This window comes from Fusarium tjaetaba, assembly GCF_013396195.1.
Source record: "Fusarium tjaetaba strain NRRL 66243 chromosome Unknown NRRL66243_c0000155, whole genome shotgun sequence".
NCBI classification, from domain to species: Eukaryota; Fungi; Ascomycota; class Sordariomycetes; order Hypocreales; family Nectriaceae; genus Fusarium; species Fusarium tjaetaba.
In genome coordinates, this window is record NW_023501351.1 from 24,537 (window position 1) to 41,703 (window position 17,167).

Here is a 17,167-nt window from a genome sequence, read left to right on the forward strand (position 1 = left end):
AATTGGGGATGATGTGCAGTGAAAATGAGGGAGACGACAGCTGATGGTGAGATGTATCTGACTTCATTGTTGGGTGTAGTGATAATAAATATCTCATAAATATTTCACTCAATTCTTTCAGAAGATGCTAATAATTAACCAATTTGTACTACTTTTCGATCAATTGAGGCGGATTCAATCTGATTAATCTGTCTCATGGTCTGATTATTGAGGTGATATCATAATGTCACCCATAAAGTTACAACGGTTTAAGCCCCGCCAAACACTTGCTGTTGTGTCCTGCAGGTAAAGTAAGGCACCCTCAGGAACCAACCATCCATAAACAGAGGCCCAAAGTGGAAGTGCAAGTGGAAGTGGGAGTGGAAAGCACCCGATATTTCAGGTCAATTTCTCAGCTTTTAATCAGCTTTTTCCCGCCTCCGTCACGTTCTTCAGAATCCCATCCCTCACCTTTTCTCCCTCTCTCTTCTTTACCGTCCCTCCCGTCTCCCCCACAATCTCAAATCGTCAACGTCTCTCTCGCTAGACTCAAAACTCGCTTACAAACTTGCATCACATCTGCCCCGCCATTACCGCCAATCTTCGTGAACAACTACATCATCGCCCATCTCGTGCTCTAAGAGAGCTCAGCACTCACAATCATGCCTGGATCCGATAAAGAAAACGACGGCCATGCGCACATCGAAGTCCCCAGTGACAGCGACAAGCCTTCACCGCGCCCAGATGGCGAGGCAAGCCCTGGCCTCAGGAACAGCAAGGGTTGGGATGGCAAGCTTCGCATGCCAAAGTCGGCTTCCATGACAAATCCAGAGGCTCTCACGGATTCTGACTACTCTGACGACGAGAATGTCATGAAGGGAGAGCAGATCGACGCCGATGAGGGTATGTGCTGCACATCAACTTACATAGGGCCAGTTTGGACTAACACGTGCAGATCTGCTCGATGACGAAGATCCCGAGACGGACGAAATTATGTGTTCGCACTCTCGAATCGCTTCGATATCCTCTCTACGCCTCGAACGCTTCAAGAACGTTTCCCGTATCTGCCTCCGCCAAAACAGCATCGAGCAAATCGACGGCCTATCCGCCCTAGCCGAGACCCTCGAAGACCTTGACCTCTACGACAACCTCATCTCGCACGTTCGCGGCCTCGACGAGTTAACAAATCTTACAAGCCTTGACCTGAGCTTCAACAAAATCAAGCATATCAAGCACATCAACCACTTGACAAAACTCAAGGAATTATACCTTGTCGCCAACAAGATTGGCAAAATCGAGGGGCTGGAGGGGTTGGATAAGTTGACATCTCTTGAGCTTGGATCGAACCGCATTCGCGAAATCAAGAATCTCGACTCTCTAAAGGCGATCGAAGAGCTTTGGTTGGCCAAGAACAAGATTACTGAGCTCACTGGTCTGGGTGGTATGCCTAACCTTCGACTACTGAGCATTCAGTCCAACCGTATAAGCGATTTGTCACCACTCAAGGACGTCCCTACGCTTGAAGAGCTATACATTTCACACAACATGCTGGAATCTCTAGAGGGTCTGGAGCATAACCCCAAGCTACATGTGCTGGATATCTCAAACAACAAGATCACCAGCATCAAGGGTCTTGAGTCACTTGCTGAGCTGGAAGAGTTGTGGGCCAGCTATAATCTCATCGGCGATTATAAGGAGGTTGCCAAATATCTTGCCGATAAGAAAGAGTTGACAACAGTGTATTTTGAAGGAAACCCGCTGCAACTGCAAGAACCTGTGGCATATAGGAACAGGATCCGAATGACCTTGCCGCAGGTCAAACAGATTGATGCCAGTAAGTCAACTCCGAATCCTACAATTTTAGAGATTGTTGCTAACCATTTTTGCAGCATTTGTTCGAACGTGAGTACGACTTTTGAAGGCTTCATCACAGAAAGCATGGCGTTAAGGCAATGGAGTTTGGCTTTTTTCGATATTCAGGGTGGCATCAATGGTGCATTCAATAAATGGTTCATTCAAAGACAGATAAAGCTTTATGTGAGTTACAGTTTAGACAAGGTTCTAGAACAAACACAGAGTTACCGAGGGCATAGGCAGTCACACACTGCTCGCTCAGTCTTGGTCATATCATGGAGCAATCATTTCCCAAAACGATGATCATATCATGAAAAAGTGACCGAATTTGTTGAAGGGTTAACTGTCTTTTGTATTCTATGAGAGCGTCTCATCAAGTCCTTGCGGTTCTACAAAATGCAGCCCATCGTCATGTAACGCCAAAATATCCCAAGCAATCATGTTTCCAATGCTTCTTTCTTTTACTATCATATCATTTCAATGTCATTATTTAAGCGAAGATCCAGAGCTTCTCAGTAGGGAAGTACTGCGAATGGTCAGTATTGTCTTTGGCAATCAATTGAGAGTGAAAACTTACGTTGGTGGGCTTGTTGAACTTGAGGTTAAGGTTCATTCTGGCAATGCGCTTCATGTCCTCCTCATCAATGTCCCAGCCGACACAGCCAAAGTTCTGGGCCATGTACTCGGGTGTGGTGCTCTTGGGGATGACAGCAAGACCTTGCTGTGTGGCCCATCGGAGGAGAACTTGAGCGGCGGTCTTGTTGTACTTGCTGGCGAGGCCAGTGAAGACCTCGTGCTGCATGAGAGGAGAAGCAGACTTGGCAATGTCCATGTCAAGCTCCATGAAGCCAGCAGGGCCGAAAGAAGAGTAGGCCGTCAGAGCAATGCCCTCAGCCTTGGCAAGGCGGACAAGCTCGGTCTGCTGGTGGTAGGGGTGAAGCTCGACCTGGAGGGTGGCAGGTCGGATCTTGGCGTACTTGAGGAGATCGTAGATGGACTGGGCCTGGAAGTTGGAGATACCAATGGACTTGGCAAGACCCTTCTCAACAAGGCCCTCCATGGCGCCCCAGGTCTCCTCGTTGGTGGCCTTGCTCCATCGGATCTCGGTGCCGGCGTCGTCGTAGTGCCAGCCAGGGGGGTAGCGGACCTTGGGGTCGACGTACTCGAGGGCGACGGGGAAGTGGATGAGGAAGAGGTCAAAGTAGTCGATCTGCCAGTCGGCAAGCTGTTTGCGGGTGATGGGCTCGACGTTCTCCTTGTCGTGGTAGGTCTGCCAGAGCTTGGAGACGATGAAGAGGTCCTCACGCTTCACGATGCCATCCTTGATAGCGCGGGCGACACCCTCACCGCAGGCCTTCTCATTTCCGTAATCTGTTGTGAAAAATACATTAGACTCTCTGTAAAATTCTGGTTTGTCCGGGTAAAAAGAGAAGTCATGAAGCTATCATGGTGTGGGGTGAAAGCTCCAAGTGTAGTGGAGGGGTAGTTTTACAGGGGTAATGTGGCTGTTTTCTCGGTGCAATTGACAATTGGCAGGGAAAATGAGGGGCAGAGAGACAAGGATTATCTGGGGAGGGGCAAAGTAATGGGATCATGGCCGTGTAATTGAAGTTTGGCGACGGCTAATTGCAAAGGCAATTGGGGGTTTTGGAGACAAACATACCGCAAGCACCGTCGAGGAGACGGTATCCAGCCTTGATGGCCTCGTAGACAACATCAGCACAGTTGTCGTCAACCTTCCAGAGGCCGAAGCCAATCTGGGGCATGTCGAAGCCGCTGTTGAGCTTGATGGTGGGAACGTTGACCATTGTGACGGGTGTTGATGTGTAAGAGATGTGGTGTTTGGTTGATAGATAGAGTAGAGAGAGGAGGAGAGGAGAAGCAAGAATGGGATAGACAGCTCAGAGGAGGGGACAGTAGTATTTATATTTATGCTAAGAAGAACACATGTTGCTATTATCCTCAGAGGTAGCTACAGTACCAACCTACCTAGGCAGATATCGTATGCCCTCATGGGTGCGGCATGACAAGCAAGGGGCAGAGTCCATACTACGTAGTATGACATGGTATGGAATTTGATAGCGCTACGCCTTCAAGAAGAAAAAGGCCATGAATAACGTTGGCATGAGTGCGCGTATTGTTTCCGCGGGTCATAGAATGTCACTCCTTCAGGCCTACAGCATCTGGTGCAGTATCATGGGATTGCTCCCAGGGTGTGTAACCCCCAAAGGTACAGCAGAGTAGAGAGGTGTGTGAAGGCGGCAAATGTCTGGGTAGAGCCCATCATGCGAGCCAAGAGAGAGCGAATCGCCGTATTAACCAGCCCAGTTCAGCCCCAGTTTCTTCTCTGCCTTCCAGATTATGCCGCCGTTGGTGGGGCATAGATTGGAATTCACCCGGCGGATGAGATGGCGGGCATAATTATTGGATGGGTCGTCATTGGGTGAGGATGAATGCCATGTGTAAGTATGTAAATATGTAGGGTTCATAATTGCAAGGGAAAGAGTAATGTTCTGGATAAACTAAATCTCATCGCTTATCGCTGTGAAGCTGAATATTCTGTTATAAGTCATGGATCATGATATTACCATCATCGCCGATTATTACAGTGCCTGCGTACGTACGGAGTACAGATGTTACATATGACGAGTGGATATTTTAGTGAAACAGAATCTGATCATGAAAACTTTCAGCCAAAAGAAGAAGAAAACAAAAAAAAGGACACTAAAGTAATGGCCGAAGCTCCCCGAGAAGCAATCACTCTAGCCACTCACTGTACATAATGTGTCAGTCGTTCGAGAACCAATCCAGTCCAGTCTATTCCAGGGTATGGATGCTTCACCCCGCAAATCTAGGACTAGACCAGCCACACCAAGACCCCAGTTGAGAGAGACAGATGAAGATGAAGAGGAAGGATAAGCAGGATCTATACCACAAAAGCAATTGTCTTCATGCGCCGCAGATTCTGTATGTTTCATGACACATGTGCCCCTGGTCTCAGGGTTGGCCTTTGTGAGCAGCCTATTTGTGCGTTTATTCTGTATCTTCAAGTGCCGCGTCTAAGCCAAGTCGACTTTTCCCTCGCCCGGGTGTGTCTTGAGGCATCTCTCTTTTCTGTGATTGATGCGCAAAACCTGTGACAGTGACAAGAAGCAACTCCTTTCCATCTTCAAGGTTAAACATCCATACCAACATAGGCGTAAGGATCCCCTAACTCCGGGCATTTCGCCGCATGACCTCCCCCTTCTGCTACTCTACTCTACTCTATTCTGCCAAAATCTCTGACGTGGTCCATATCTCTCGGCTCGGCGTAATTCCAAGGTTCCCTAGTCTAGGTAAGTACGATATTGGCCATGTCATGTGGATTTATCGCGGGTGAATAGACCTTCAATCTTGGGGCCATGGCCCATATCATGATAACTAAAAAGAAGATTTAAGAGCCTCTGAGGGTCTTGTCCTTCCGGAAGAAACCATCGATTTAGCCTAAAGGCAAGTGCCCCAGGGATGAGCTGCCCGTTGTCCCACAGCAGCGGGTAATCTCCAGGCACTCACATACAATCCCCACTCTAAATGTTGCTCTGTAAACACCCCTACCTACATCACACCCATCATCCATGACAATCTAGTGAGCAAGTCCCATGATGGGGGAAAAGAAACGAATGCCCAGGGTCGGGCAAGAGCTTGAGATGGCCAAGGTCAACTTCAATGGATCCAATTTGCCCAAAATATTGTCAGAGGCTGACGTTGAATAACCTCAATTGCTATACGACAAAGACTACTCCCTCTCAGAGTGGTCCTGACTAGCTTACACCAACAATAGACTCGACGCTTCAATCATGACGAGCACCTCTCCAGCTTCAAAGAACCCTTTCAAGCTTGCGCATAGTCGCATCCGTGATCATGGTTCCCGGCGACCAAAATAGGACCATCTTGATATGAAGGGCGTCACCAGGCTGATGGACAAAGAAACCGCAAAACCACCAACCCTCACGGAACCACCGTACCTCTTTGTCCAAAGACACCCAATTTCGGGTTCGATCCCCTCACAATGTCGTCCTCGCTGTTCCTTTCAGATCCCGGGGCTATCAATTGTCAATGTCCAACACAAAACACTCGTGTCTTGAAGGACCCAAAGAGCAGCTTCTTCGGTCTTTGTTCAGTCGAACAAGTTTATTACCATCGAATCTTCCAGCCTTTCCCTGCGTGATACTCACTTTCGACACCATCAAACTCGATTCGGCACAGTCTATCCAACATGCGTCCCCAAAACATTCGTATCAGAACAGTCCAGCTGGGCTTTGAGCAAGACCAGCAACGACCCCTCGAAGACTGTTTAATAGGCCAGCGAAACACTCATGCTATGCAATCAGCTCTGATTCGCGGCGATGAAGAGGTCACCCTTTTTAATCGGAATTCGATTCCACCACATCTGTGGCAGGGCCTCCATCTGAGTGAAAATCACATAGGCCAAGAGGCAGTCGACCTTTTCATAGATTTGGCACCGCGCAACGCACCCTGTGATCCTCATGGCAACCTTTCACGAGACGCCCGAAACAGTATAGAAAACAGACGTTGGAGTGGCCTGAAATTCAAGTTTATCAAGGTGCTTGCCGAGGGTGGTCATGGATACGCCACACTGTGGGACGTCGTTTTTGAAGACGCGTCTGTCAGGAGGGTCGTGATTAAGAGAGCTATAAACCCTTCGTCTGATGCCTTCGATCCTCAAGCAGAAGCCATGTTTCACTTGCGGTATGACGGTGCCCAGCACACGACACAAGTTATCAACTTACATCGCGAGGTAGTGGCTATACGCACTGATATGTTGAGCCGTGGCACATTTACTCACAGTGCCTTCAGAAATGGAAAAGAGTGGAAGGCCGAAAGGGAGAATTGCGTTGTTTTTGAGTTTATGAAATTCGGTGACATGGCCAACATCATGCAAACGGTCACTACGAGAAAGGTTCAAATCCCAGCTCAAGTTCTATGGGGAATTTGGGAATGCCGTAAGTCATCTTGCCCCGAAGCATTGTACCTTACCTTCTCGACTGATTTTGTTGAATAGTTGTGCTTGGTCTCGCAACTATTGCTTATACGCCATCCGAAAGCTCTGGCAACTCCAGTTTTGAAACGTGGTGGAAAGACGTAGTGTCTGACAGGGAGGAAGCAATAGCCTTCCTCGACCGTGTCGACAGAGAGTGGAACATTGAGCACGATGTTCATCTCGATCTAGAAGTTCTCAATGGTAAAAGTTTACAAAACATCTATGAAGGCCTTCTGCTAACCTCGTGTGTCTAGTTCTCGCGGGTCATGATCCAGCCACGCATCCTAATCAGCCTGTTTTCAAGGTGAGCCCGCACAACGATGGCGTTTGCCCTGTGTACATGTGTTGACTTGATCTCTTTAGCTCCATGATCTCGGTGCCTGGAGCTTTAATATGAACCATGGTTGGGAGACCTACAACGAATACCACATTTGGCAAATGAGAGGACCTGTTAAGCTTCATGCCACGACACCAGTATGTAATGACATGTCCAACCATTATTGCAGAACTCATCACTAATAAACACTAGGAGCAATTCAGTAAAGAATGGGATCGTTTTCTTATCAGCTTATCGACGGATAGCTTGAGACAACTCTTTGCAGGTGAAGACCTGGAAAGAGTAGACGGGGCGGAAGTAGCCGGCCGTTATGGCATATGGACCAATATATTTCTTATTGCGAAAGTTGTAAGTTTTCCTGGTCATAACTGACTCGAGAAAAACACTAATTATATGGAAAGATGGAGTCCGTCATGACGAGAGAACTCAGCAGGTTCCCTTATCAGACTGTTATCCATGATCGAACAAAGAAGCCGACATATGGAGGGAGACTTCAGAGCCCACAGTTCCAGCACATCGACCTCGAATTGCGAGATATCGTGGCGAGTTGTCTGCACGAGAAGCCCAAAGACAGGCCCCGTATTACCCATCTTTTAAAGAATGTGTTGGACCGAAAACAGCTAGGCTTCAATAATGAAGGCCCAGAGTCTGTTCATACATGGTGGGAAACCCTCTTCGAGCCTCAAGCGCCAAAGCCTATCCCTGCACAAGCACCACCGCCCCCGAATCCTGTCAAGCAGGCCGTGGTAGCCTCTGCCGCGAAAGGAGGCTTGGCGATCGCGTCTCACATGGCACAAGCAGCTGGAAACCAAGGCGCGCCGAATCAGCCTCATATTCCTCCTCACATACAACAAATTCTTAACCAACAAAGGGCCAAACCCAAAGTAAAGGGACCTCCAGCACAACCTCCAGCACAACCTCCAGTTCAGCCTCAAGCTGCTCCTCATATTCCTCCTCACATCCAACAAATTCTCAACCAAAAAAGGGCCAAACCCGATATAAAGGGGCCTGCAGCACAACCTCCAGCACAGCCTCCAGCACAACCTCCAGTTCAGCCTCCAATTGAGCCTCCAGCTCCTCCCAAGGTTCTCCCTCACTTACGACACGTTCCTACTCACTTACGAAATCTTCCTTTTGATCAACGAGGGGTCCAATATGGTCCAAAGGAGCCTCCTACACAGCATCAGGCACCCCCTCCAGTTCAACCTCAAGCTCCGCCTAAGGTTCCTCCCCACCTACGACATGTTCCTCCCCACTTACGAAAGCCTCCTTTTGATCAACAAAGGGCTCAGATCGCTGTAAAGGAGCCTCCAGTTCAGCCTCCAGCTCAGCTTCAAGCCCAGCGGCCTCAAGCTCCTCCTCGAGGCCAGTATCAACGCCAAGCCCAGCCTCAAGGTCAGCACCGAGGCCAGCACCGAGGCCGACTTCAAGGCCAACATCAAGGCCAGCGTCAAGGCCAGCATCGAGTTCCGCCCCGAGCCCAGCATCCCCCAGCCCGGCCTCAAATTCTACTTCAAGCCCACTGGCATGGACCCCAGCCTCAAGTTCTACTTGAAGCCCGCTGGCCTGGACCCCAGCCTCAAGTGCAACCTCAAGCTCAGCAACCTCCAGCTCAGCAACCTCCAGCTCAGCAACCTCCAGCTCAGCAACCTCCAGCTCAGCAACCTCCAGCTCAGCAACCTCCAGCTCAGCAACCTCAAGTTCGACCTGGAGCCCAGCCTTATGTTTCTCCTCACCTACGAAGGGGCCAACGTAATGTAACCACTTCTGCACTGGGTGAGAATTTGGGGAACATACATCTCAAGCGCGCAACCCAGATATCTACTGCAAAGGTTACCCCTGAAATTTCTCCAAAATCTGTCAAGCCAGGCAGGGTCAGCAAGAAGGCTCTAAAAGCGAAGAAGGCCAGTCGCAAAGTGCCGCCTCGGAAACACGATGCTATTGCAGAGTATGTTAAGAAAGTGTTGCCAGATATGCCTGTGGCTATTCGCAACCTTTTGACTCGCTCGCAACATCTCGAATCGGAACTCGAGAAATATGGCTTTCACGTTTTTTCTTTCGCGAACTAAAGCCAAACATAAGGAAATGGTTTGGATTTGTTTTTGTTTTCGTTTTGTTTATCGCGATGGATATTCTGGCTACTGTGTCAAGTGATGCAAAATTGCAATATTTATGGTGCTTCTGGTGTATTCTTTAATCCTCTTTTCTCGTAATACTGTCATATAGAATTGTTTCTTGCGTGTCATTGCTTTTTTTGTTTCCAATATAATTGATTATAGAACTTGTTGGTCCTGGGTATCACTAACTCCTAACCTACTATATCCATCCACCTTGATTTCCTCATAACCAAGTCCCAAAATTAACTCGTCCAGCTTAAATACAGATAGAGACAATCTAGTTAATATCGTAGTTTGCATAGCGGCACTCGCACGCCCCAGACTCCGACTTTACATCGCCTACTTGACTACCCTCGCTGTCCACACAATTTGGTGATCCTCCGTTAAATGCCTTGCGCTGAACAACATCAACATCACCCGGCCAAGCCGCAAACTTTGTATTTTCAGCCGCCTCGTCGCCTCTTTTCCGCTGCGTCCACAGTGTGGCTTCGAAAAGCGTATCGTCGAAGGTACACTTTGCTGCACGATTGCTCGACGAGAGCTTATCATCTGGTACGACCGTCTTGTTCATCGAGAAAGAAAACTGAAGACGCTCTAGAGATGTATCCTTGTCAAGAACATTGACTGTCAAGTTCGTGAACGATGGTGCAAAGGGGTTTTCTGTGGATGAGATGTTGTACGAGGAGCCGTTGAGAGATGAGATTATCCAGAAGAACGTTGCTGATGAGCCCTTTTCGTACGGATAGCAGCGCCATGTTGAAGGGTTGGAGGTACAGTCTGTGGTGGTGTTTTGAAGATCTGTTTTGAAAGCAAAAGAACCAGCCGGGAATGCAGCTGGAGTTTCCGAAGCCGAAGTCTCCTGTGGAGGTGCTCTGTCTCTGAAGATGGTGTTAGTTAGACTCAATGTCTCGGATGTTCTACTTACTCATCCTTCAACCCTATCGAAAGCCCAATACCCAAAGCAACAGCGACAATAGCAACGCCCACGAGCGCAATCACCAATAGACAACATCCTCTGCGCTTATCGAGTCCACAAACCTTCCTCTCTCTATAGCTCCCAGCTTCAGAATACTCATGCTCTAAGAATTTACCCTTAGCATCGCTGTAGTTGTAGCTATAGCTAGGCGGTGGGGTATAGTGCGCCACGGGCGGAGCATAGTATACTCGACCTCTGGGTATATACGCTGGTGGAACTGCATTATTGCGAAGAGAGCGCCTGGGTGATTTCCTGGGAATGCGAAGGGGAGGTGTTGGAGGACTGTGAGATGAGGGTGTAGAGGCGATTTCGTTCTCGTCGATTGAGGGGAGGTAGGGACGAGAGATGGAGTTGAAGGAGCCAGTTCTGTAGTTGTGATTTCTGCTCATTTTTTGAGGTTGTCTTGCCCTTGGAGTTGTAGTTTATGGTTTGGTGGCTGGCGATAGTAGAGTGTATAATTAAGTTGAGTTGAGCGACGACGACGACGATCAGCGTCTATCGTCTCAACTGATTGAGGATGAGTAGGATAAAGAAGATGTAACAAAGAGAGTAAAAAAGACTCAATTGTCAGGCTGAGAGTGAGTATGTGAGCGTGAGTGTGAGTGTGTATGTGTGTTTGCTGATCTGCATGCAATATATGCAAGCCTTCATAAGTTCAGCTCAGGTCAGCTCAGCCTACTTCAGTCTTCAATTGACACAATCAGGCTCTGAATTTATTCTCGACGACTTCATACATATCTAGGAACTGAAAAAAGAAGGAAGAAGGTTCAGTTATCAATTGATGACTCTATCCCTCCTCTAGACTATCGATCCGTCTGCCCTGATTTTTTCGCCTCCCCCTCCGACGGCTACGACGGTTGAGAAATTCAATTAACAATTCAATGACCCGCCCACGCGGGATCGACCTCATCCGAGGGAGGCGTTTTTCCTCTAGCGCCTTTGATAGTTTGTGCTGTCTCTGCTACCTCGTGATTGGAGTCGGCCCTGGAAAAGTGGCGTTGCAGCTGTAAAGCTTGGCTTGGGAAATATTGGTTTTGGTGCCGAGTTTGGAGGGATCTGCAATTCATCTTTATTTGATCTAGAATTCCATCTCACTCCTGCACGTTGAGGGTCGACGATAAAAATGGTCCTATATATCCAAATGTGGTCTATCTTGAACGTTTGATAACCCTTGAGTCTATCCCTTGCCCAACCTCTCCAACGTCACGTCAGCCAACTTCTGCTCTTCTGTAATGATAGATCGTCTACGTAGATCCTGGAAATAATAGATACACAAATCCCGCTGCCTACTCCATGCCATACAAAATATCCCATCATCTAAACTCCTCGGGGTATTGCTCTCTGCTTACGTCAATCAATCAACCCTTCGATCCACCCTTCGCTTACTCCTGGCCCTCAGCTGCCTTATCTGCATATGTCGGAGCCTCGAGCACCTCGCCCTGGTCTGTCCAGACTGCTGCAAGCTCAGTCTCGATCTCGTCTCGGCGCTTCTTCCACTCGTCAACTTGCTCCAGCCGCTCACGGAGGTCTTGCAGCTCCTTCTCGACCTGCATCTTCTCACGCTCGGTGCCAATTCGCTCAAATTCCCACTCGTCTCCCCGCTCACCCATACCAAGGACCAGGTTGTATGTGTGGTACTTCTTGAGGGATGCACGTGTTGAGATGGTGATGAGTGCTGTGGCATGTTAGTCTGATGTCCACGTCAGAACTCGAAACAAACTATGACTTACTGATGCCTCTCTCCTTGCATGTTTCATACAGCAGACCCTCTACGTCACTCGAAACAGCGCTGGTGCCCTCGTCCACGATCGCATATTGGGGCTCGTGGTAGAGCACACGGGCAAAACCCATGCGCTGCTTCTCGCCACCACTGAGAACATCCTTCCATTCCTTTCGCGTATCCCATCCACCCTCTCTGTCAGGGAGGTATCCGAGTCGCGCAGCGTCCAAGACGCTCTTGAGGTCATCCTCGGACTTGCGCTTCTCCTTCATATCCACATGGCCATCCGGGTAAATGACTTGGTCACGGAGTGTTCCGGGGCTCAGATAAGGTCGCTGGGGAAGGAACATAATGCCATCCTGGCCAATATCCTTGGGACGACTGACCAAGCCTCGGTAAACTGGCCATAAGCCGGCCAGAATTCTTGCAATAGCGGTTTTACCCACGCCATTTGGTCCAGAAATCTGGTTGTTGTTAGCAATTGTACAGTTCCTATCATGGGATAACTTACTAATAGATGTTCACCTCTTCGCACGATAATTGATAATGACTCGAGCAACTCCTCACCTCCTTGAGGCCACAAACCAGGAGCAACCACTGGAACATGCTCGAATCTAACACCATCAAATCCCCTCTGGATTGTTCCTGAAACATCAGACAATGAATATAGTTCGCTTTGGCCAGCCCGAACGTGGTAAGCATCAGCATGTACCCGATGCAATGTAGAGATGAGTGTGTACACGCGGCTAGTATAACCTGCCAGTTCTGAGAGGTCCTTGATCGAGTACATCATACGACCACCTGCATCAGCAAGGGAGAGCATAAGCCTCTTGTTGGTGATAAAATCCTTCATACGGTTTCGCTCTCGGCCTCCTCGTACACCATTATCGCTCATCTCAGCTCGGCCGCCAACGCCACCCCATTGTGGTAGGAAGACGGGAAGCGATGCCAGCAAATATCCGTAAGCACTCCAACTATATTTGAGGATGAAGTCTTCCAAAATGTTATAGCGGATCTTCAGCATGTAGATACCCTCCATCCAAGTCTTTAATGACTTAAATTCGCGATTCAAGAATGTCTTCTCGGTATCTGCACCACCGTAAAACGCAACCTCTTCGGCATTAGCAATCAAGCGGGCATGTAAACTTCGGAAGTCACCCTCTTTTCGGCCTTCAACTGCCTTTAGCTTGCCAAATGGAGGTGAGAGTCTTCGGAGGATGCTGGCAGTCAAGAAGTAATTGCTCATGAGGCCAGTGAGAGCAAGAGGTCCCAGAGATCTATAAAGCTGATAATTGAAGACACACAGGTCAACGAAAGGTTTGCCGAGCGATGAGTAGATGTTGGCTGCAGCCGCACAAAACAGAGTCAGATCTTGGGTGATGAACTGATCGGCACTTTGGCCAACACCACCGTCGAGGTTAGACAGCTTGTAGTAGTTGAGGTTATCGTTGAGGTAAAGGTCATGGATGTAGCGTGTAAGTCGCGTGCGGAAGGCAATGGAAACCTTTGACTCCAGGAACTTAATCATGGCATTGGTATACGAGGCAAACCCTCCAAGGCCGCACCACTGGGATATGTGAGTATAGTGACTTCAATTTTAGGTCGAGTACTTACCTTGAGGATACCCCAAAGGAACGCCTTTCCGTTTCCAGCCACCAAGTCACGTACGATTTCACCATCCAGACGAGCGACAATAAGTGAGAGATATGTCCTTAGCATCAAAAATACGCCATGACTGACAAGTAGTCCGGCCTCTTTGCTAGACCATCTGGGGATCATAATGCTCATCAGACTGAGGAATTGGTGCAGGAAGGCAATATTCAAGCCTGGTTTCGTTTGCGCCGCTGGTACAGTACCCTCCCGGAGTCCAGATACTCGAGGGGGGTTTAGGAACAAACGGCGATGGGCGTCGAAAGTGAGTGGCTTGGTTGTGTTGATGACCACCTTTGATGTGCCATCTTTGTATGGAACGTAAATGGTACGCGAACCGTCCTTGTTGTGAAGCCAGGAGTTTGTGCGCACAAGTTTCCGACCCTGTTCACGCTCATGCCGTCGATTCTTCCACCATCGACGCCCGCCGACTCCTCCGAGGATAATTGAGATAGCTAGTGCCAATGTCGCGAGTAGACGAGTCGTGCGAGTCGTTCCGCGCAACCTTGTCTTTATCTTGCCAGTCCATTTGTCGAGGAAGGCGGCTAGCTGCTCCTCGGCAGCAGTATGCCGCAGTGTTGATTGCGCAGCCATAAGAGACAAGATCCGATGGTGAGGTGAGATGCAATGTTTGGTGATGACGTTGAATAGGTACCGTCTATTGTCGTTTGGAGAAGCTTCCCCACAACCCTCGAGTCTCTGCGAGGCCCTAATGCGCTTTCTTTATGTGTCCATTAGTGTATCGCGTGGAATGTGAAGGTTTCGCCGGCAATGATTCAAAAAAAAACGTGGTCTGTATGAATATCTTTGCTAAGTCCAAATATGGTTGAGGCTGACTTGTATCAAAAGTTGTCATGAGCATGTGAAATACGGGTATCCGAGGCAAGTGGCACATGGGACGGTCTGCGCCTGCTGCGACCTCACCTAAGCTGCAGCCGACGGATGCGGCGAGCGGGAATGACGACACAGTATCCAATCACATGATGGTCAAAAAGCTGGGGAAATATGGGGGAGCATCTGTTGATAATTAAGCTCTTGATTGGTTCGATCTACTGTAAGTGGGTGCAGTAGCTACCCTACACTACGGGATAAATCAATTAACGATTCACATGTGCTCTACGATAGATTGAACATAAGGTATTGATTGCTTATTGACTGATGCTACTGTCATATTTTCTATAAGCAATTTGTGGCATTGGGGTTGTTCAACCTTTAGTCGGCCATCCTTCATGGTTTAGGTGCTAGAGAGCCTTAGAATTTACACACTCCTATCATACCCATGTTCTATGTGTATATATCAGGAAAAGGAGGAGAAATACAACCATGAAGAAGAGAAATTTAAACATGAAAGACACAACTCCATAGCCTTAATGCTGTATAAGTCGTAATAAACATTACCTGTTGGTTGTAGTGTCTGCAAGACTGAGGCCATGATCCGGCGTCTGAATTGCACGAGATGGGAGAAGCAATCAAGTCTTGGCTTGGATCCTGCGCAAGGAGTGTTGGGCATTCAACCCATTCCACGACTCCACGAAGAGTGTGGGTATTTAGTGAAAACACTACTCCGTAGAAATCTCACAGTTACACGGCAACCTAGACTCCAGCTACGTCCGTATGACTTAGCGGCGGGTTGCTGATGTACTGTGCTCCGGGCTTTTCTTCGCCTAGCTCTGGGGTCGATGGAGTTTACGGATACATGATTAATGTGATATGGTATCGGGACGACTGAGAGAACGACTAACAAGCCTCACTTGATGATAAGTGGATGGCTTACGATTCAAAAAACGTGCTTGCCAAAGCCACAGCAAACAAGATTCATGGAAAGACGATTGACAGAAGTTAACGAGAACGCAAGGGTCCATCCCATCCCATCCAGCACAAGCTAGTAGAGGAGGTCTCTGTAACCGGCCACAGCGGGTATGTAGGTCTCTCAAGTGGTCGAGGCCAAAGGGCCCACGATGCATGGAGACATCACTGATCCGGGCGCCAACGCGACCAATCATACCACACGGGTAAGGACATTGCTCCCGGTCCGACAGGGATCATGTCTCTTTTCCGTGTCTCAGTCGTGAAAGAGCATGGAATTGTGGTTTGGAGCTTGAGCTGCAGAATGCGAGCATGAGAGACAAGAAGTTGTTTTTGGCGGGTATTCGTGGAACTCGGTGAAAGAAGGATCGATAAGAGTATGTACTTTGCAGTACCCGTAGCTTGCTGTTGAGTGTGCATAATCAACTAGCGAGTCAATGACACCGACCTACCAGCTAATGAGCCCGGTTAGGTTGGCAGAGCATGGACTGAATAGTATCACTTGCTTCTAACCCAGCAACATCATTTACGAGCAAGATAGACTCACCGGATCTAATACCTATAATCGACTCATCGATGACCCTCGCTTGTGGTTGCATGCCACGAGGAAACATTCAAAGAGCGTGCATCAGGCATCTCATCCCGTACGTCAGTGGTCATGTAGCACACGGGTGTGAGTTACATGGTGGCAGCCTCAAGACCACCCTCAGGATATGGATGGAACAGGACAGACAAGGAAGAAGCTTGAAAAGCTGGGGATGAGAGCTTGGGCCTGGCTTGCCTGGTTAACGAAAAACATCAATCCGAGTTGATGTCTTTCAGCTGTTTGTTTATGCAGCACTTGAAATTAAGCTCCTTTTTTTGTTCTGGTGAGAGTGCTAAAGAAAAGCCCACTGTTGGAAGATCGAGGACATGGGTATAGAGAAAAGGGCACTATTCCTTGTTGGTGGACTGGAGGACTACCTAAATGCTCTTGGTAAGGTTGTCTGCTAACTTCTCACCGGAGCATTATCCGGCTAGTCAACGAGGGGAATTCAGATCAGAAGATGGCTTCTGATGGCCGTGGCACTTTACAGATTGACTCGTGCAGTATGGTCTTCACATCTCATGTTCTGATCTCTCACATCGACTTGACAGAGTCGACATAAAGTAATGTAGGAACATGTATAAAGCCACCAAGGACAAGGGTCCTTAGGCGCCGCACCAAGCCATGAGCGGGCCTTAGCCAGCCATAGGACAGGGTGGTTAAGATGAGCTTGGCGGGCACCATTATTAGCGGAGATGAGAGACAAGGGGTGCTCTGTCACGCTATTGTGAGGCGTTGTAGATGCAGGTTTCGAGACTGTGTTGCTTGCTGTTGATAGTGCTCAAAATACAGTGCTAATAGACAGAAAACAGACAGTATACGATACTCCCCTACCACACTGGATGCTCCCGGAGTGCTAATCTCGAGTGAAACCCCACTCACACCTCCCTCTCCAACCCACCCCAGCCTCTAGGAGCAAGAAAACCTCAGACTCTAAGAGGGGATGTCAAAATAAACAGACTCAACATCTCAAGAGTTGTGTGATATATTGCTTGCACATTTCTATCGCTGCTGATCGAGGTCCTCAGTTTTCTTGCTCTAATCCACCCCAGTCAAGCCCAATTCGAGCCCCATCCCGTTCGGCCATTCTCAGAGACATCT

The 17,167-nt window shown here is 48.6% G+C and overlaps 5 protein-coding genes across 5 annotated transcripts; 2 read left to right on the forward strand and 3 right to left on the reverse strand.

Annotated features, from left to right (window-relative positions):
- Positions 1-641: 641 nt before the first annotated feature.
- Positions 642-1,885, forward strand: FTJAE_7652 (adenylate cyclase; the record flags this gene model as incomplete). Its single annotated transcript, XM_037354390.1, has 3 exons — positions 642-882; positions 935-1,813; positions 1,869-1,885. The coding sequence occupies 3 exons, from the start codon at positions 642-644 to the stop codon at positions 1,883-1,885; spliced, it is 1,137 nt and encodes a 378-aa protein (XP_037205240.1).
- Positions 1,886-2,323: 438 nt separating this feature from the next.
- On the reverse strand, positions 2,324-3,641 carry FTJAE_7653 (NAD(P)H-dependent d-xylose reductase xyl1; the record flags this gene model as incomplete). The annotated part of the gene is made up of 3 exons (XM_037354391.1): positions 2,324-2,359; positions 2,411-3,204; positions 3,497-3,641. The coding sequence occupies 3 exons, from the start codon at positions 3,639-3,641 to the stop codon at positions 2,324-2,326; spliced, it is 975 nt and encodes a 324-aa protein (XP_037205241.1).
- A 2,447-nt stretch (positions 3,642-6,088) lies between these two features.
- On the forward strand, positions 6,089-9,280 carry FTJAE_7654 (uncharacterized protein; the record flags this gene model as incomplete). Its single annotated transcript, XM_037354392.1, has 8 exons — positions 6,089-6,836; positions 6,896-7,075; positions 7,129-7,178; positions 7,238-7,348; positions 7,404-7,559; positions 7,613-8,434; positions 8,526-8,963; positions 9,017-9,280. 8 exons carry the CDS (start codon positions 6,089-6,091, stop codon positions 9,278-9,280), a joined length of 2,769 nt encoding a protein of 922 aa, XP_037205242.1.
- A 325-nt stretch (positions 9,281-9,605) lies between these two features.
- Positions 9,606-10,693, reverse strand: FTJAE_7655 (uncharacterized protein; the record flags this gene model as incomplete). Its single annotated transcript, XM_037354393.1, has 2 exons — positions 9,606-10,206; positions 10,254-10,693. 2 exons carry the CDS (start codon positions 10,691-10,693, stop codon positions 9,606-9,608), a joined length of 1,041 nt encoding a protein of 346 aa, XP_037205243.1.
- Positions 10,694-11,686: 993 nt separating this feature from the next.
- On the reverse strand, positions 11,687-14,268 carry FTJAE_7656 (peroxisomal ABC transporter; the record flags this gene model as incomplete). The annotated part of the gene is made up of 4 exons (XM_037354394.1): positions 11,687-11,979; positions 12,035-12,488; positions 12,536-13,591; positions 13,639-14,268. 4 exons carry the CDS (start codon positions 14,266-14,268, stop codon positions 11,687-11,689), a joined length of 2,433 nt encoding a protein of 810 aa, XP_037205244.1.
- Between the last annotated feature and the right edge of the window lie 2,899 nt (positions 14,269-17,167).